This window comes from Paramisgurnus dabryanus, chromosome 13, assembly GCF_030506205.2.
Source record: "Paramisgurnus dabryanus chromosome 13, PD_genome_1.1, whole genome shotgun sequence".
Classification (NCBI taxonomy): domain Eukaryota; kingdom Metazoa; phylum Chordata; class Actinopteri; order Cypriniformes; family Cobitidae; genus Paramisgurnus; species Paramisgurnus dabryanus.
The window spans coordinates 22,410,861-22,431,827 of NC_133349.1; the positions used below are offsets into that span (position 1 = coordinate 22,410,861).

Consider the following 20,967-nt stretch of genomic DNA (forward strand, 5'->3'; position numbering starts at 1 on the left):
GTCAGAAAAAAAGATACAAAACTATACCTTTTTTGTCGCTGGGTTTTGTATCTTTACAGGTATATAAACATAATACAATGTTGCACCTTTTGAGGTACATTACTGTTCCTTAAGGATCTATTGTGTACCTTTAAAGGTACAGTTAACTGTTTTGTACCCCTAAAATTTAACTGGTACAAAATTGTTTCTTAAGGTACACAATTGGTCCTTAGGGTATAATATTGTACCCCATAAGGTACAACATTTCAATGTGTTGTATACCCATAAAGAACCAAAAAGGTACGTTTTAGGGTACCACCCCAGCGACAGAAAAAGGAACAACTTTGTACCTTTTTTTCTGACAGTGTTGAAGTAATCCACATGGCTCCAAGTGCTTAATAAAGTTCTTTATACTTGGATTTTGTAAGAAAAATATCCATTATTTAAACTTTATAAACTATAATAACTAGCTTCCGGTACAACGCCATCTTGGACTTGGATTCACAAGAGTCACTGCACAACGTGGCAACCAATGCTGTTATCTTTTTTACCAAATCCCATCGATTACCTGCAAAAGACCTTTACTGGAGTCGAGTGGATTACCTCTGTGAAGGATGAATGGACTTTTTTTGGCTTTAAAGTAGGTTCCTGATCCTTGTTTTCTACCATTATAAAGCTTGGAAGAGCAAGGACATTTACTTAAACACTCCAAATGTGCTCGTCTGAAAGATGATGGGTATCTCGGATTGCTTGAGAGTGAGTACATCATGGGGTTATAATTTTGATATATGGCTGGAGTACCCCTTTAAGGCCCTTTCATTTTTAAATGAATGGCTTAACTGAATAAAAAGTTTTCCCTTTCAGATAAGCGAGGTGGAGTTTAAACGGTCCCCAGGCTCTCCTCACTCACCATGTTCATCAACTCCTGCAGAAGTCTCTTGGTAGGCTGTCCTTGACTTTTCAACACATCGAACAGCTGCGAGTAACCAATCCGCTCCTTAAAGACCTCCTGGGAAGAGAAAGCACACAATTACATTACAATGCATCAGAGGCTGAGTCACACACAATATACAATGCTGTTTTTAAACACCCAAGAATAAACCAGATCGCTAAAGGTATGTAAATATAAGCAACTTATTTATGTCTAATTGCACTTTTGAAATACAGCACAATAAATAAAGCAGTGAAACTCTGAAGTATATATTGTTATGTGAAGCTCTCATGAATATGCATTATTGCTCATTTCATAATGTGAAGAGGTCAGCCAATCATAGTCAAGTTTCAGTTAAAAAATAATTACGCTAAACTAAATCAAGCCAAGATTATAACTTGACAAAGTAACATAATTCTACACAAATTTCCAATATGGCCTTTTAAATACATTTTGCGATTTTGAATCTTCACTAATACTGAGTAACAGAATAAGGCAGGAAAACATGGGTGACCTAAATCTGCACCACCACATCAAATGTGCTGATACGATTAACCACACACGCATGTACTTTTATCATGCGCAAGCACTTCGACTTAACTACGCTGATAAGACAAGAGACGTCTATGAGTACAGCTATAAGAGACGTTAGAAGAGGACAGAAGTGACATGTGTACGTCATACCTTGGCAGAGGGCGAGTTGCTCATAATGGCGGTGAGGACACGGATGGCGTGTACTGTGATGCAGTCAGAACCCTTCTCCCATACCTACATACACAATGCACACTTCATTTAGGTCACTTATTCACTTATAACAGATATAGTTCACCCAAAATGAAAATGATCACGAGTCATATGGATGGATTTTATATCAAAGTGGCCACAATAAATGCATTGCATTTATATATTTATCATTTTTTTATTGTTTTATTTGGGCTAACATGTGGACAGTAAAATGTGTCACTGTCTGTGAAATCCATTATGAGATTAGGAGGATCAAAGTTTGATTGATTTCAATGTTTGACATGATCTTACTCAGTCAATTTTAAAGATATTAAAGGATTAGTCCATTTTCTTAAAAGAAAAATCCAGATAATTTACTCACCACCATGTCATCCAAAATGTTGATGTCTTTCTTTGTTCAGTCGAGAAGAAATTATGTTTTTTGAGGAAAACATTGCATGATTTTTCTAATTTTAATGGACTTTAATAGAGCCCAACATTTAATACTTAACTCAACACTTAACGTTTTTTTTTCAACGGAGTTTTCAAAGGACTCTAAATGATCCCAAACGAGGCATAAAAATAATAAAAATAACAATAAAAATAACAAATATACTTTTAAACCACAACTTCTCGTCATGTAGATCCGGTCGTGATGCGCCAGCTGACCCAACGCAATACATCATGACGTCAAGAGGTCACAGAGGACGAACGCGAAACTCCGCCCCAGTGTTTACAAGCGCCTTGAAAGAGGACCGTTCCTACGTTGTTGTATGTGGAATGATACTAATTAATGTCTTTATGGCAGTTTATTGTTTAAAATGGTCCGCAAATGTGCGTTTTATATATGTAACACGTGACCTCCCTACGTCACTACGCATTCACGTTAGGTCGCGCTGGACCGGACCTACACGAAAAGTTGTGGTTTAAAAGTACATATTTTTTATTTTTCTTGTCAAAAATGACAATCGTATTGCTAGATAAGACCCTTATGCCTCGTTTGGGATCGTTTAGAGTCCTTTGAAACTCCGTTGAAAAAAACTGTTAAGTGTTGAGTTAAGTATTAAATGTTGGGCTCTATTAAAGTCCATTAAAATGAGAAAAATCCTGCAATGTTTTCCTCAAAAAACATAATTTCTTCTGGACTGAACAAAGAAAGACATCAACATTTTGGATGACGTGGTGGTGAGTAAATTATCTGGATTTTTCTTTTAAGAAAATGGAATATTCCTTTAAGGTTGTATTTTCTTTACATTATGTAGAAAACTTAAAAATATATATATTTTTGGGTGAACTGTTCCTTTAATTGGAGGCTTAATTGGAGAGCAGCACACAAGATTTGCGATGTTCATAAACTCTGATCATCATGACTCTTTGAAGTGAGTGAGATTTATTTAAACAGGAAGTAAACATAAATAACCATAATTATAAAATTCAAATGATCCAAAACATGCACTACCAGATAAAGCAATTTTTACCCATTGAATATTTCACACTACTACAACACAAACAGGCCACAGAAGACCACCACCACTGGCACATGCCAAATGTTACACCCGTATCACCACATACTAGACATGCTAAAAGTGCAGAAACCTAATGCAAGACAACATGCAAAGTGAGAACATCACGGGTACATCCCAGGACCTTCACACAAACAGTCAAACACGCCTCTACACAGACACACACCCAACACCTTAACCACCACCAACAGGATCCTCACCCTCCAACTCCGGTTGCTAACTCTTGGTAAGTGCTTTGATGTTTTTGGTCAATGTCTATCACTAGTATTAAGGATCTGTCATGACAGGGGTTTTGGGGTATTTTCTACACTAACCACCGTCTTTATGAAATCGATGGATTTGTAAATTCTGTGACTTCTGTGCATAGACTTCTAGTGCTTAGGTGACCTTTATAAAACAGTACTGTGAGGGTACTGCTGTACAAATAGTATTACAATAGACTATAAGTATACTATTGCATAGGGGTGGTTTCCCAGACAGGGTTTAAATTAATCTAGGCCTTAGTTATATTAGGACATTTAAGTCAAAACTTACAAAAATTAATGGTGTGCATTTTGAGACAAAACAATGGCATTAATATGTCAATGCATGGTGTTTTTAAATGAAGGCAGCTCAAACATGCATTTTAGTCTGGGACTAGGATATTTATTTTTTATTCTAAGGTGTTACAAACTAAGTAAACATTATTTTAGCATTTCTGTGGTTTACAAACACCGTGGTATTACCACAATAACATCCATAACAAAAATATGATACTGTAGTAGCAAATGCAGTATCCTTTCTTGTGAGGGAAAGTTGCAAATTTGTTTAGTTGCATGCCACTGTTTTCACCAATAATCTATGTCAGTTTGTGGCACGATGCAGTGCAGATTTTGCCCCGTCAGCAGCTGCGAGTCGATTGAAGGGTGAGTTTCCTGCTAAAGAACAGCACGTAGAACAGCCCTAAAGGGAAAGTACCTGCTCGACTTCTGCCTCTGTGAGCAAACGTGTGGTGAGGTCACGCTGACCCTCACACTCCACCCTAAACCTGCTGCTCTGATAGAGCTAAACAAATACACACACACACACACACCATTACAAATGAACAGAGGAACATGAGTGAGTCAGAAATAATATCAGCAACCAGAAATAAAACGTCCTGCTAGATAAAGCATAAAAGACATTGTAAAATCATTAAATAGAGAGAATCCTCATTATGCAACTTAACGCTAACGTCACACACTCCAAACCGCCCAGCTTACCAAAACCAGCTGTGATCTCACACATTCACAAACATGCATACATGTATGACACAAAACTTAAATGGAGCCACTAAAAATCTGTGGGTGAGATTATTCATGTTGCCTCTGGCTGTCTGCTTGCAATCTGAATAGCTCGCCATATCCCTGACAGTTTACTTGGACCTTCAGGAGAGGAATTGTGATATCAGATACCTCAGAGAGTTTGGGAGGTGTTGTTCTGACCTTGCTGTTTTGGATGAGGCGGAGGATGTGCTCAAAGCAGTTGTTGTTGAGAAAAATTGCTTGTAGCACTGGACGATCTGAACACTGCAAGATTTCAGGAATAGCATCTGCAGGACAAGAACACAAGAGACTTCAGATGTCTTGACTTTAAAAGAAATAATTCATACATCTGTCACTATTTTCTATAGAAAATCATTATGCATAATGTAAAGAACATTCTGTGAAAATATATCTTTATCAATGTCGAAGACTGAGATCAATAATAGAAATAATTTTTTAGACTGGATTTCACACAGGATTACATTTACCCAACCTCGTGTCTAAGAAAAGGAGTAAGCAATAACAGAATTTTCATTTATTGGGAACTACCTCTTACTAAAGGAGCCAACCAACAGTTTTGTGATCTTTTGCAACTTCTCAATTTACCAGACACAGTTACTCTTAACTTCTGCAATGGGGTGGAAGGTAATTAATAAGAATATTTTGTCATGTCATGGTGTCACATTATGGGTACTTGACATATATTTGGTTTCACACTATGGGAAGTTGACATGTCTGCAGTATGTCCAATTTTAAACTATTTTAAACTATTTAATGTTATAATTATTATGTTGGGTTGAGAAAGGCTAGCTGAACCTAGTTGGCCAGTTTCTGCCCAGTGCAGTTAGCGTGTTGCTATTTTGAGGCAACTAAAATAGACTGTTTTTGTTATTTAAAGGGCACATTATTATGTGCCTATAAATGTGTCGACAACGTGCGTTTGCTTATTATACACATGGACAGCACACAATTATTTTTTTTTAAATAAAAAATTAAAGGATTAAAATGTAAAATATTATTGAGTCAAAAAACAAAAATATTTTGCTTTTAAAAAAGTATGATATTGCATTCATTAATTTTTTTTAAATGCTGGATTTATTGTATATGATGACTATGTACCTTTGGATATGGTGAGATGAGAACCTTTTTTAAGTAATGCTTTTCAAAACACTCAGGACGCTGTCCCAGTGCTGACACACGTTTGTAAAATATTTATCTCCTGTTTGTTTCAAATAAAGTATTTTTACTTATGCAAACCTTATTTTTTGCATATTTGTAAATTATTCTTAGAAAAAAACTTTTTGAGATTACAGTGATCATGCATCATACTTTATCAGCAGTTAAAACGCTGCTTATTTTACTAATTTCTCCATTAATGAAATAAATGAAGAGAACAAAAGCTTTAATTACAAAAATAATAATTTCAATAAATAATAAATAAAATGCATATTTATTTAACATCAATTTAAAACTGGTGGTCTTCTTTCTCTGCTTACAGTTTTTCCTGTTACAAACTCGTCACTCGGCATGGCGCAAGCACAACTGGCTTTTAAAGGATATGGGGACTCTCATTGGTTTATTGCATGTTACGCCCAAAACACACTCATTACTTATAAGTAGAATAGGAACAACCTTTTTAGACTGTGTGTCAGGCGCATAGACCATTTTTCCCGTCGTTACACTAACAAAAGTGGATTCGGACATGCCGTAAACGCACTTGCGCCGTGCGTTTTAGACCATGAGCTTAGACCGACAAAATAGGGCCAAATGTGCTATAATCCAGGGCAAGGTATAATTGTTTTCAGAAGAAAACTGGCATTCAACAAATTAAAATCATTGATCATTACTGTGTGTTGTAGGTTTCTAATTAGACTTCAAATAGACAACATTACATTTTACTGTTTTTATTTAGAAATAATAATAAAAAAACTAGTGAACGAAAGAATCTAACACTTAGACTTTAAAATTATACTGTAGTACATACATACAAGTCATTTTAGTGTTATTGATGTACACAGTTTTAATTTTGGAGGCTTTTTTACCTCAGTGCTCCAGCCAATTTCATCACCTTTACTCTAATCTGCTGCACTTTAACCTAATGGGCTCTACTGTTCAAATCCACCACTACAGCTCTCCAGGAAACAGCAGCGATTAGCGGATGGAAAGCAAGAAATTACCGTAATAAACCATATATTGCAAAAAGTGCAATTGGTCTACTTTCAGGAGGAAGTCAAATTTTTCTTGATAGAGCAAATGGTTGAAGTTTTACGGTCAAATAAATAGAGCTTGGTAAAACGGGTCGGTGCTGACACTCGCGGTCTAAACAGGTTAAGCAAGCAAATAAGTGCAAATACACTATCACATTACATATACAAAATTTAAAGCAGGAGGTGTGTGAAATGTGAATAAAAAGATCAAAGAATCAACAATCTATCTTTTATGGGTTCAAAATTAAGTTTGAATATTATGGGGGTTCTGTACTAAAAGTTCCACTTCACTAGACTGTTCTTACACCTAAATATATAAATACAAGATGATGATTGGTTAATGTTCAGCAAGTCACTGCATATAAACTGAATATTAACTAACATTGTAAGAAAAAGCAGAACTAAGGTATGGCCCAATAGTGTACTAATCTCTAGACAGTTTCATCGGACACACGTGTGTGGCCCAAAGTTAACTTTTGTTCTGTGTTTGTTATCAGTCCGTCTAGTTGCTAAACTTATCTCTGGAACAAACACCTTGTCGAAAAAGTGCGAGAGGCAGGCAAGAATTCAAGGATCTGTAGGTAACATTGTATACATTCATTTTCCACAGTAATGTATTCTTACTCAGCATATGTTCAAGCAGGATGATGAGGTTATCCTCCCAGGCCAGAATGTCTTCCTGCTCGCTTACTGGTGGTCGGTTCCAGTTGAGCAGCTGAAAGTAGCTTTCCAGCACGGTCCGGATCTCAACCTGCCTCTCTGATGGGCTGCTGGAGTGCAGCAGGTGGATCATGGCAGTCAGGCACCTTAGAGTCATTTTGAGCAGCCCAGGGTCTCTGGGCTCTTCCGAGGGTGGCGGAGGATGCAGGCACCAGGAACGCAGCACAGATATGAGGTCCTCCACAGCCTGAGGAGTGATGGAGAGAAGGCCATTTCTCTGAAACACACACACACACGTTTAAATAAAGTAATGCAAATCCATTTTGTACATTCACATGGAAATTCTGACCACATGTATTCAGATCAAATGAATACCTTGCATCCACTGATCACGGCCCCTTGTAGATGTACCAGCTTCAGCGCCAGTGGCTCTGGGATGAGATGACTCTCCTGCAGGCTGTCTGTGGGTGTAAACAGTTACAAGAATATGAATTCTGTGCATCTTTTGTGCATTCATCATTGTAAACGTCTCAGCCATTTAAGGGACAAAATTATTTCTCTGATAAACCAAAATGGGAACCGCCATCAATATAAAAAGACTGCATGCTTTAAATAAATCCACATCGCTTAAACTGCTGTCATACCAATAAAAGATGATTAAAAAACAGTATTGGTGTTAATACCAACCCACTCCTGGTGCATTCCCAGTCTAAACCGTCCTGTGCATTAAATCAGAAAAACAAGCATACGGTATCTTATGTGTCAATCCACACACCACCTTCAGGGTACAAGGATCAGATCGCCCTTTTATTACAAACACTTGTCTCATGGGCGGCAGGAAGTGTGATATCGCCCAGCATGTGATGATGTACTCATTTCTGACTGTTAGAGAGAGTTAAATGGGAAGCGATGCATTGAAGGTAGGACTGGGTAACATACCGTGGAAGAGCACAGGAAGTTCCTCTGGTAGAATAAGAGGTGAGAATTTATACTTGCTTCTCTCCAGCATACTGACCTCTTCTCTAAACAACACAAACCAACATAACATCAGTTCTTCATACATTTCAATACACCTCAGAATTTACTTAAGCAATCAGCTACGAGCGGCAGTGTATTAGTGATTTTACTACAGTTAAAGATGCTAAGATATTCTACACTGAAGCAGGTCTTCATCCATACAATAAAAATGAATGGGGATCAAACTTTACAGTTTTTTTTATATTTAATGCATTTGTTTCTCTTTCATCTGCAGTAAAGATTTTAATAATAATAAAAAAAGATTATAACAGAACTGTGTTCTTAACCTTGCACAAAGAAAAAATTGGTAAAATTTTACAATAAGGTTGTATTTGTTAACAATTAGTTAATGCATTAGCTAACTTGAAGTAACAATGAACAATATTTCTAAAGCATTTTTTTAATCTTAGTTCATGGTCATTTCAGCATTTACTAATCCATTTATAAAATCAAGGGTTTAACATGAATTAATGCACCATGAACTAACGTGAAAACTGTACTGATATTAACTTATATTAAAGAGCACCTATTTCATTGCTAAAAAACAATGTTATTTTGTGTATTTGTGTAATATAATGTGTTTGCCAGAGGTGTAAAGTACTCGAGTAAATGTACTTCGTTACTGTACTTAAGTATTTTTTGGGCTACTTTTTACTTGTACTGAGTATAAAAAATATAAGCAACTTTTACTCTCTACTCAATTACATTTTTGATTGGGTATTTGTACTCTTTACTCCACTACATTTGAAATGACACTTAACGTTACTCGCTACATTGTTTATTCGTCAAATAAAAACGAGACGAAAGTGTCAGAGGGTGATGATGGATAGAATCTGTGGTCGCGAGGTTACACGCACACACACACAACTTCATTTGGCGCTGCGCAGAGCAATCGTAGAAATCAAAGTACTGCAAGAGCGAATCAAATGCATATGGAGAATTCTGGTCTCGCGGTACTTTGATGTCAAACGCTGAATGGCTTTCGTTGAGCCACCGTAGCGGGACATCTGCATGCTGCGTATGTCATAAACTGTAGAGAAAAGTTCGCGTCTGGTCTGAGAGAAGAGATGAAGATCAAACATATGGATGCATATCACATTTGCTTCAGTCAAGGGACCCTTTGTTAAACTTGTGATGCTACAATCAAAACAAAAGTGATGCGCGATTGCAGGAGGGTCATCCCGCAACTCAAAGGCAAGCACAAATGTTTATATACTCTGATGCTACCTTATCAGCTAACCTGAGCTGGTACATAACTTGATATAACTTACTATATAAACCAGCGAGGTCCTGTACTGATTGCCCGAGTAACTTAAGTACATTATAAGATTGATAATAAGTTAATTTCACTGTCCTCACATTTAATCAAGTATGTTGTAATGTATTTACTGTAAAGAGGGATGCATGACGGAAGAAATGTAGTGCACTTGTGAGATAGTGGTGTTACGTACTACATGTGTTTACAATTAATCTTTCAAATGAACAACTTCACGTTTTTAATATGCATTGTCATATTTCTGTTAGTGTAATTTTAGTTTACTGGAATTTTTTAAATATTAAAATTATATATTTTTTAGGATAGGCCCATATAAGAATATTTGGTAACACTTTACAATAAGGTTCATTAGTTAACAGTAGTTAATGTATTAACCAACTTGAACAAACCATGAGCAATACATTTGTTACATTATTTCTTCATCTTTGTTAATGTTAGTTAATAAAAATGTAAGCTTTAATTGTTTGTTCATGTTAGTTCAGAGTGCATTAACTAATGTTAACAAGATTTTAATAAAGTATTAGTAATTGTTGAAATTAACATTAACAAAGATGAATAAATGCTGTATAAGTGCAGTTCATTATTAGTTCATGTTAACTAATGTAGCTAACTAATGTTAACTAATGAACCTTATTGTAAAGTGTTACCATATATTTATATCACAAAGTTAGGCTATATATTTTTCAGCATGGCACATTCAAGTACACAATGACACTAGACTAAAATTAAATGGGTTTAAATTAAATTTAATGTAGATTTCTAGACTAAAATCTCATGGTATTTAGATGAATAAAATTAGACTAAAACTAAATCAATTCAGATGACAAAAATATGACTAAAACTTAATTAAATTTTAGTCAAAAGACTGTGACTATGTTTAATCTGTGTTTGTTCTGCCAGGTCAAAATTTTGAGATGTTTGATTTCTTTTCTATATTAGGAAATAAAACCTCATAAATAAACTTTCTTAGTTTTCACTGCCCAGACCTACAATGTCTCTTTGTGTTGAGGACTAGTGCATCTTGAGCCAACATTCAGTACGAGTAAAAATACTTGAGTACTTTTAAATTGGGTTACTTTAATACTTTTACTCAAGTCGTATTTAAATTGGTGACTTGTAACTTGTAGTGGAGTAATTTTTACAGTAAGGAATTTGTACTTTTACTCAAGTATGGCTTTCAGCTACTCTTTACACCTCTGGTGTTTGCGTGGTTTATGTTTAAAAAACACATTAATTTCCACCCACCATACATTTTTGTAACTCCAGATTTCACTCTCTTCCTGAAACGCACGGATTTGAAAAGCTCTGTGTTCCTGATTGGCCAGCTAATCTGTACGTTGTGATTGGCCTGAATACCTCTGAAGTATTGCTAACAGGAGTTAACTTACGGCGCATTCACACGGGGCGTAAGCGTTAACACTTAATGGAAGGCTTGTCTGAAGCGTGGCCAACAGCCAATCACAGTGGCCCCTACACATGCTCCGTTCTTCCATAAACGTAATTGGCTGGCTCTGCCTAAGTTATTTGCATAAGGCGATCTGATTGGCTGACGCACGCGCTGCCGCTTGAAAAGTTGAGAAATGTTCAACTTCTGCCACGAGCAACGGCACTGACGCAGTGGTTAGTGCGCCGACATATAGCAACAATGTGCTCACGGCGACCCGAGTTCGATTCCCGTCTCTGAGGTCCTTTGCCGATCCCGCTCCCCTATCTCCACCCAACACTTTCCTGTCTACACTCCACTGTACTGTCTAAATAAAAGCCAAAAAGTCAAAATAAAAAAAAACAAAGTGAATGGGAAGCGTTAACGATGCTTTCTACAGAAAATGTCATTACTGTAACCCATCCCGCTTTGTATGAGGGCATTATATGTTTTTGAACAAGTAAAAAGTAAAATTAAAATATTCTGAAAAATATATTGGATTTTCTACATAGCGGGAAAAAGTAGTGTTAATGACATTTGTAATAATCCTCCGAAACATTTATAAAGGACTGTTTACACACGCACCCACATATATTTACATTAAAGGGACAGTTTACCCAAAAAATTTTATTCTGTCATCATTTACTTATATTTACTTATTACTTTATGTTGTTCTAAACCTGTACAAGTTTCCTTATGCTGTTAAACACAAAAGAAGATATTTTGATAAATGATGGTAAGCTCACAGTTGACGATACCCACTGACTTCCATAGTATTTGTTTTTCCTACTATAAAAGTCAATGGGCACCACCAACTGTGTGGTTAACATTATTTATTAAATTATCATCGTTTGTGTTCAACAGAATAAAGTAACTCATACAGGTATGTAACAACATGAGAGTGAGTTAATGATGACAGAATTTTCATTTTTGGGTAAACTATACCTTGAATTTTGAGTTAGGTTACTGGATTCTCTTTAACAATACAGGTAGTTTTCCACATTTAAATACAATGAATTTAAATGTAGTCCATTAATGTCTTATTATGTATAGTTTATGTATATTCATAGCTGTGAATTATCAGAAATGTATATTTCTCAGCAAATAGTACATTCTGACTACAGAAATTGATGATCTGAAAACATTAGCTTAGCTTTTCTACTTTTACCATAAAGAATATAAATAGCTATAGCTCAATCCGCTTGGGTACTCCTCTCAATAAAATATATTGACTAAAAATGTGCTTAACCATTTGGTTGAGAGGTAATTAAAGGGTTAAAAGTGTAAAAGGTTTATAATGAATGCATTTAAACATATCATACCTTTTTTTAATGAATAAAAAGGAAATGTGTTGAAGCAAGTACTTTCAAAAATCATGTTTGACATCATGCTTGAAACCTAGATTTCATGAGAATCATAGAGTGCAGTCATACTATCAACACCAAACCGCGCCCGAGTCCATTTGACCCCCAAAACCTGGTTTATTTGACTAGTCTGATCATTCCATACCATGCCTGGCACGGTTTGGTTAATCTCGCCCCCTCGCCTAGTTGTCAATTGCAGAACACTTATTCAACTTCATCTATAAATTATCATCCATATTTTACAACAGCTTTCAATGTCCAATCAGACTTCAAGGAATAGTCCATTTTCTTAAAAGAAAAATCCAGATAATTTACTCACCACCATGTCATCCAAAATGTTGATGTCTTTCTTTGTTTCATTAGTGGTGGTTGAGGAGATTCCCCCGTTCACATGTAAAGCGCTTTGAGTACTGAGAAAAGCGCTATATAAATGTATGGAATTATTTGTTCAGTAATGAAGAAATTATGTTTTTTGAGGAAAACATTGCAGGATTTTTCTCATTTTAATGGACTTTAATAGAGCCCAACATTTAATACTTAACTCAACACTAAAGCGTTTTTTTCAACAGAGTTTCAAAGGACTATAAACGATCCCAAACGAGTCTAGCGAAACGATTGTCATTTTTGACAAGAAAAATATGCTCTTTTAAACCACAACTTTTCGTGTAGGTCCGGTCCAGCGTTACCTAACGTAAATGCGTAGTGACGTAGAGAGGTCACGTGTTACATATATAAAACACATATTTGCGGACCATTGTAAACAATAAACTGACACAAAGACATTAATTAGTATCAGTTGACATACAACAACGTAGGAACGGTCCTCTTTCAACACACCCGTAAACACTGGGGCGGAGTTTCGCGTTCGTCCTCTGTGACCTCTTGACGTCATGACGTATTGCGTGGGTTCATGCTGACGTATCACGACCGGATCTAGACGAAAAGTTGTGGCTTAAAAGAGCTTATTTTTTATTTTTCTTGTCAAAAATGACAATCGTTTCGCTAGATAAGACCCTTATGCCTCGTTTGGGATCGTTTATAGTTCTTTGAAACTCCGTTGAAAAAAACTGTTTCAAGCGTTGAGTTAAGTATTAAGTGGTGGTGTCCATTAAAGTCCATTAAAATGAGAAAAATCCTGCAATGTTTTCCTCAAAATACATAATTTCTTCTCGACTGAACAAAGAAAGACATCAACATTTTGGATGACATGGTGGTGAGTTAATTATCTGGATTTTTCTTTTAAGAAAATGGACTATTCCTTTCAGAGCCGGAACTGTTACAAGATGTAGCGGTTCGTGAACGCTATATTAGTGGATGCACAGAAGTGCTGTGAGTAGTTTACAGTGCATTTTATTCAGTTAAATATATAAAAATGTACAGCTTGGAGGTGAGGTCTGGGTGTGTTATTAACTGTTAAAGTGTAGCTAAAACAGAGCTTGCTGTACTCAATGGCTCCTACGCATTCCTTTTGTAGTTAAACACCCTGCCCGATAAACACACACACGTTCTTACCCCGCCTGCCGTCTCCTCCATGTCTGATAAGGGTCAAAGAGATTTTCACAAAGCAGCAGGCCATGCTGTACCACTGACTTTAAAGTGGTCTGATCCTCTGGCTCCTTCTTCAGCTGTAACACACACAAACATAAACGGTTGACTGAGTCTTGTGAACACACAAACCTTTCTATTGTTTTGCTTGTTATCATGTGGAGAAAGACAAACATTCCTTTGAATACAGCAAAGACTTCCACCCATAGCTTTCTGATTTAACCTGTTCTGTAAGTTTACAACCAAAAACAACCCTTTAAAACCATGTAAGGTAAACACAATTGATGCAGAGTGATGCTCGACAAATGTTAAACATCAATTCTGCATCAGACAGCGTGGCCACAGGTTGCATTAACCTTCATTCAATTCATTACTTCAATCTATCTACAATATTCTGGTCCCTAGAAATGGCATGGGTTCGTCCTTGTCCCTTTGTAGACTTGATGCTTAGCAAGTACTTCAAATTAAGGGCACATAATGCAATGTAATATAAGTCTCATGTGTGCCTAGAATATGTATTATTTATTATAGCATGTCCAAAATGCCCCTATTTGGGCAGGAGCAAAAAAATGCTCATGTGTGTACCTTTAAATGCAAATGAGCTACAGCTCCTCACTTCCTTACCAACAGACAGTGAGCACTTTTGGTTAAAAATAGATCTGATTCCTGTGAATACAGTCTGACACAATAGTATATTTACTCGCATAGACGCTACAATGTGCTAAGAAACACATCTAGAAAAGCTTTTGGGTAAAATGAACCAGTTGGTCAGCGGCCGTGGGTGGGGCTTTGTAAGTGTGATGTCACATTAACAAGACGATCAAAACAGCATGTCTAATAAGACTGCTTTGGCTTATGGGAATTAATTGTCATTGTAAGGTTTATACACTGCAAATACACATTTATGTCCATACACCTTGTAAAAGTGGATTTTCCATCACTCTGAAAATTAACCAAAGTTTTCCTAATCTGTTGTTTTGTTAAAAGCTACCTAAATCATGCAGATTTACACTTAAAAAATGATGACCGTATATTGCCAGAGACCTTAACTTCTTCTTTTGCCACTCTTTTGTACTGATAGAATAGTGGTTGGCAAATGCTGCAAGCCAGACTCAAACTTGCATTACCTGCATAAGCAAAAGTGCTAACCACTAAGTCACAGCCCCAAAAAAATTCAACTTATTACAGGGTTCCAACACTTTAGTTATTTTCAAATTCAAGGGTCTTTCAAGGACTTTCCAGGTCCAATACCCTCAAATTTAAGGACTTAATGTGGGGACGCATTTCAAGTAAGAGCAAGGTTACATCATTTTACCTTTTAAGACAGGTCACTTTCGAGGGAACTTGCATTACGTCAATGCGAGGTAAGTGTATATCATTGTGTATATCAAAGTCAACCAATGGTGAGGCTTAACGACAAAGACAGGGTGACGCGGGAGCCAGGAAGTATATCGCTATCTGAAATATTGCCAAAGACGGCGTTACAGGGACGCAGGAAGTATGGCAAGGGAGACGCAGCGTCTCGTTCCCTTCTCAGGGAACAACAGTTACATACGTAACCTGAGACGTTTTCATTTGTCAAACACAACTATGCAAAAACGCATTTTAGTATGAATCAACATTTGCATACAGAAGATATAAAGGCTAAAATGGCTAGAATATTTATGATATTATCCTACACTACAAAGGGAATAATATGGATTTTTTCTTGCATAAAATAGATTCAAGCACTTTCAATGACCGGTATCTATATATGTATATTTTTAAAAACTTCCCAGGGCCTTGAATCTTTCCCCCAGATTCACAAACTTTCAAGGATTTCAAGGAGCCATGGGAACCCTGTTATTACCTGTGTCAAACAGAAGTTTAGGACCTTGATTGTCTCGAACACAAACCCAGGGGTCTTTTCCGGGTCAATATTCTCCATATTCCTGCAAGTAGAGATTTCCCATCAGAACTTGTAATATCCTTAACTTCACACAGTAAAATGCACTTCCCTGCTGTGCTTAACAACAGAAGATTAAGATACAGGGCATTATAACATAAGATGTTCATCTATAAAAAGTGAAAGCTGACCTGCATATGATGATGAAAAACTTGATGAGGAGCAGAGGATGTGGAGCAGTGCTGTTTTGGTTCTGTCCTGACAGGTGGAGAGCGCTGTGCCATAGCTGGGTGCTGAGGAACACCAGGGCCTCCTTAGGGAGAAGAGGCACATCAGCGCTCCATTCCTCCAGCCTGCAGGCAGAGAGCAAATTACAGTATCTCCTATACAAACACCAGTGCTTAAAGGTCACGTTCTTTCTGATCCCACTTTAGTTAGTGTGTAATGTTGCTAAAATAGCATAAATAATACCTGTAAAATGATAAAGCTCAAAGTTCACTGCCAGGCAATATATTTTCTTTAACAGAATTCGCCTTTCAAAGCCTACAGCGAACGTCCGGTTTGGACTACAGCCCTCTACTTCCTGCTTTAATGACGTCACTAGAACAGTTTTTTGACTGAACTCCGCCCACAGGAATACGTCAGTCGCCAGCTAAGCTAACGGCAAGCTAAGCTGCTATCGAATCACAACACAATAAGCAAACTACACAATCAGAACTCATTGTGTATTTCTGAAGGAGGGACTTCATAGAACAAGGAAGACATCAGCCCGTTTTTAAAACAGTGAAAACAGAGCTATACATATAAGTACATTGTGAGAAAAATACCACTTTTTTACACGTAAAATATGAATATGAATGTTATATTGCGCACTGTTAACACAATCAAAGCTTCAAAAACACAGAAAGAATGGAAACTTAATATATATGGAACATCATACCACGGCTCTTGATAACTAGTGGTGCATCTTAAAGGTGCAGTGTGTAATTTTTAGAAGGATCTCTTGACAGAAATGCAAAATAATATACAAAACTATATTATCAGTGGTGTATAAAGACCTTTCATAAAAAACCGTTATGTTTTTATTACCTTAGAATGAGACCTTTTTATCTACATACCCTTTACATGGAAGTCGCCATTTTGTGCCGCCATGTTTTTTACAGAAGCTCTTAACGGACAAACTTTTTTACTAAGTTATCTTCAACGGTGATATGTTTGTCCTGTGGCGGCTACCGTAGCTTCTCTATGCATTTCAAAAGTGAAGGGTGAGCTGTAAACTGATTTGTTGGTTGCAATTTGCAACCTCACCACTAGATACCACTAAAATTTACACACTGCACCTTTAAGTGGGTAAGTCTCTCTTATAATTTAAAAGCATTAAAAAGATGTCAAAAGCAACTGACTAAATCCAGTCACTGAACCACTTACAGATCAAACTCCCCATGGCTTTTTATAGGTCTGCATGTACTTGACTCACCGTCTTGGCTCCGTGGATTGCACATCAATGACCTTCTCAAAAGATGCCACGAACGCCTCCAACCACTGCTGCAGGTATCCGACATCTTTCTGTAAGACAGAGAGAGAGAGAGATGAGAAACCATAAAACATCTTTAGTCCAGATAGCTTTACCGTCGGATGTGCAGGTCATATACACTACTGTGGTATCAAAAATTGCTCATCCCTCTGTGATATTAAACATATTGTGTGTCAACCTGTACTGAACCATATTTTTGTCAAAATAATAAATGAATAAAAAACTAAATATTTTGTACCAACCATAGAAGAACCATTTTTAGTCACAAGCTAGTCCTGAACCCTAAAATCGTAAGGTTTCATTAAGACATGACAGGGTGCTATCTTTAAAATCAGATCTTGCGCACAGCGCTGTCGACACAACAGGAAACAACACAGTATGCAAGTTGTGCAATGTAACTGTGGATATTGTGAATGCGATCAGTAAAGTGACATCCATGGTTCTGGGAATGATAAAAAGTACAATTTGGGATTGCTCAGGATTAGCATTTTAATATGCAATGCAAGTCTTACAGTTATAAACGATTGTTACGCAATAGCATGTTAAGGAAAAAAGTTTGCTACAGGACGGTTGGTTGGTGTCTTTGATAAAAAAATTATTTTTTCCACCAATGCAACCTAATCTTAAAAAAAATCACTTTATCAGTCATCAGATCACATTGTTGATAGGTCCTTCTTTTCTAAGCTGTAAAATATGAGATGGTGTATTTTATCTTTCCTGTACTCGAGTATGGGCTGGAGGAGGCAAGCTGGTCATGACTTGGTACTGGATCTAATGCTAGCAAAGCAACCTAAACCATCAGCCACATCTAAACTTGCTACTTGATCTCATGACTCCATTACTACTGCAACAGAAGGCCTAAGTAAACACAGATCATATTTCCTCCCTAGCCAATTTAAAAGATAAACTTAAATAGAGCCACATCACCACAGCTATGTTTTGGAACACCAGAATTCAGTGCCATCACAAATGTGCCGTTTCATCATCAATGAATGAAAGAAAACAACTACTGATATTATTCATCGTTGATCAAGAGATTACCGCTACGTTTACGGTAAAGTTTTGCTGGGGTTCAAAATAAAACGAGAATGACTCAACATGCATGCACAACAACACGACAAAGCATCACATGCCAATGTCACTTCATTTAACAGTTGAAAAACAACTCAAACCAAAAGCAACCAAGAGCTATGCTTAGCTTAAGTGATACATCTTGATCCACCCACTCACATAGAGGAAGTTGATCTGTCTGCCGCTTCACCATTAAAAACACTCTCTATGATATCACATGCAAAGCATGCTTTTGTAATATATAAAAGCAAAGACATAGGCACGCTTACATTTACTTTTTAATGCGTGTGGTGGATGCTTTCAAAACAAAGCGACTAACATTGCATTCAAGATGAATGTTTATCGGTATTGAACCCATAACCCTGGCATTGTTAGCAACACGCTCTACCAGTTGGGCTACACGATAAAAACAAAGCACTTTACCAGTTGACGTTCATTTAGGGGCCAGTCCATTTCTCATGGCAGGTAAAATGCGGTGGAGGGGCTCTTGGTACCCCAGTCTCTGCAGAGCCCCCACCAGATTGGTTAAACCTCCAGAATGTGTCCACGTATGGAACCCTCAGTATCATTCATAACTCCTTCATTTAGTCACACTTTAGCTTTACTTCTCTCTGCACTTTTCTCCTCTACGCCGTCTTTGCGTCTGTCAAGCGACCAGGAAATGGCAAGTCACTTTAACTGAGGCACATTTCCTCTTTGCTCTCAGCTGGGCTCATCGTCACCCCGCTCTCTTCCTCCGTGACATTACCACAGCTTTACTTGGGTGCTGTCTCATCTCGCTGGAAATAGTGATGCGGTCGAAAGGGAACCTTTGACAACTAAGGGGTGGACTAAAAAGATATACACTCTAAAAACAAACTGTACTAAATAGCACTAAAAGCAGTTCTTGGCTCGTTATCATAGAGGAACCATTTTCAGTGCTATATAGCACCTATGAAGAACCATACGGGGTCATATAGCACCACATATGGTTCTACACTGGTACTTCATTGGTGCTACATGGCACTTAAAATGGTTCCTCTATGATTACAAGCCAAGACCTACTTTTAGTGCTATTTAGCAACGTTTGATTTTAGAGAGTATGGCTTCAGGACTTTTTGGACAAAACTTCATCATTTAAGCTTCGTGTTCCACATAGTTGAGACTTCATTGTTAACCAACATCGGGTGACAAAGGCTAACTTGCGTTGACCCTGCAAAGCTAGAAATTTTGTATATGGTCTCAACAGGGAGTCTATTTAATTTGTGGTATTGAGACTGTGGTTGAGAGCATTGCAATAGCAGGCTTTTACACCCACAAAAGACGTGAAGATTTGGTGTGGCTTTCCAGTAATTGCTGGAGAACAACCTGAAGATTGAGCAACTGATTCCATCATACTGTAGGTATTAATTAGCAGTCAGAGGGAAGTAAGTAACATGTTATGACTTGAACACAGGCATGAGCCATCAATGACATCAGCATTGGCATTGACATCAGTTAACAATTAAGAAACTATTAAGGAAATGACATTCAGTAGAAGTGAAGTCAAGTTATTACTATTGAATGTATGACAAGTGATCGCTTGAAGTGTGGAGTGGGAAAATACCGTCAGGGTGTCTCTGTGGGCAATGTTGCCTACTGTTTATATCATCACCCTTAATGAGTTTTCCATTTTAAGCTCTGGCACAGCTGAATCCAGTAAATGAGATTTTAAACTTGACACAGATTTTGCATATTGAGAAGAACAGATTGATGAGACGGCCTTTAACAATCAAGGAAACCTTCGTAAAAATGATATTTCCAAAATTCAAAGAATAGGGAAACCGTAATATTGCACTTCCACAGTAAAACATCATGACTATTGGGCAGAGGAGGTGGTATCGCAACTGCCGTTACACCACTAGTTGATCCGCCACGTTTCTTCATTTCAACAGAATTATATATCACTTCCTCAAATAAACAGTAAAAAACCAACGCCAATAGCCAATACGGTAATTGCATTTTATTAATAATGGGAAATGAAAACGGGCACATGCAAATCTCAGAACTGAAACACTAGGATAGGCCAGAGAAAACAATGCAGAACGTTTTAGTTACACTTCATTCTATGTCATAATATGTTGAATGTTAGTTTATCTAACATTAATTTTATTTAATTTAAAGGTGCTAAAGAATGCATTGAAATAATATGTTAAATTGTTCTTTGATATTTACATAGAATGTATGTAACTTTATTAAGTGCAAAAATTATCCAGAATCGTTTTACACGTCCATTTACAACCCTAGGATTTATCCTTTGAATGAAATGGTCTATTTTTGCCCTATTTGGAAGGGTCATGAATAATAATATTAATGCTCTGACTGAGGCTAAGGTTGAAATGATTACTAAACATTTGTTGACAAATATCTTTGTTGTCGAGTAGTCGTTTGGTTTCCCCTAACCTAATGTTAGGGCCTTCAATGCTGTGATTTGACCGCTACGACGCAGTAACGCTAGAGTGTTATGCAGCCCTTACAAATTTGCGATAGAAGAAGATAGATGAAAACAGCGCGGATTATAGAGTAGT

The 20,967-nt window shown here is 37.0% G+C and overlaps 1 protein-coding gene across 3 annotated transcripts in view; it reads right to left on the minus strand.

Annotated features, from left to right (window-relative positions):
* The window catches only part of nbeal2 (neurobeachin-like 2), a 68,034-nt gene that overhangs the window by 35,846 nt on the left and 11,221 nt on the right, over positions 1-20,967 (minus strand). The window contains exons 1-12 of one of the 3 annotated variants that reach the window (XM_065261285.2): positions 18,845-19,078; positions 17,294-17,382; positions 16,008-16,169; positions 15,781-15,862; positions 13,899-14,011; positions 8,246-8,328; positions 7,682-7,767; positions 7,271-7,583; positions 4,620-4,726; positions 4,114-4,200; positions 1,595-1,678; positions 890-988 (exon numbers count right to left, since the gene is read on the minus strand). In XM_065261285.2, the coding sequence (XP_065117357.1) occupies positions 890-988; positions 1,595-1,678; positions 4,114-4,200; positions 4,620-4,726; positions 7,271-7,583; positions 7,682-7,767; positions 8,246-8,328; positions 13,899-14,011; positions 15,781-15,862; positions 16,008-16,169; positions 17,294-17,382; positions 18,845-18,874 (1,335 nt within the window). In that variant the 5' untranslated portion in view covers positions 18,875-19,078. Of the gene's footprint in view, positions 1-889; positions 989-1,594; positions 1,679-4,113; positions 4,201-4,619; positions 4,727-7,270; positions 7,584-7,681; positions 7,768-8,245; positions 8,329-13,898; positions 14,012-15,780; positions 15,863-16,007; positions 16,170-17,293; positions 17,383-18,844; positions 19,079-20,967 lie in introns of those variants that run through there. The other 2 variants (XM_065261284.2, XM_065261286.2) reach the window with 2 other exon arrangements.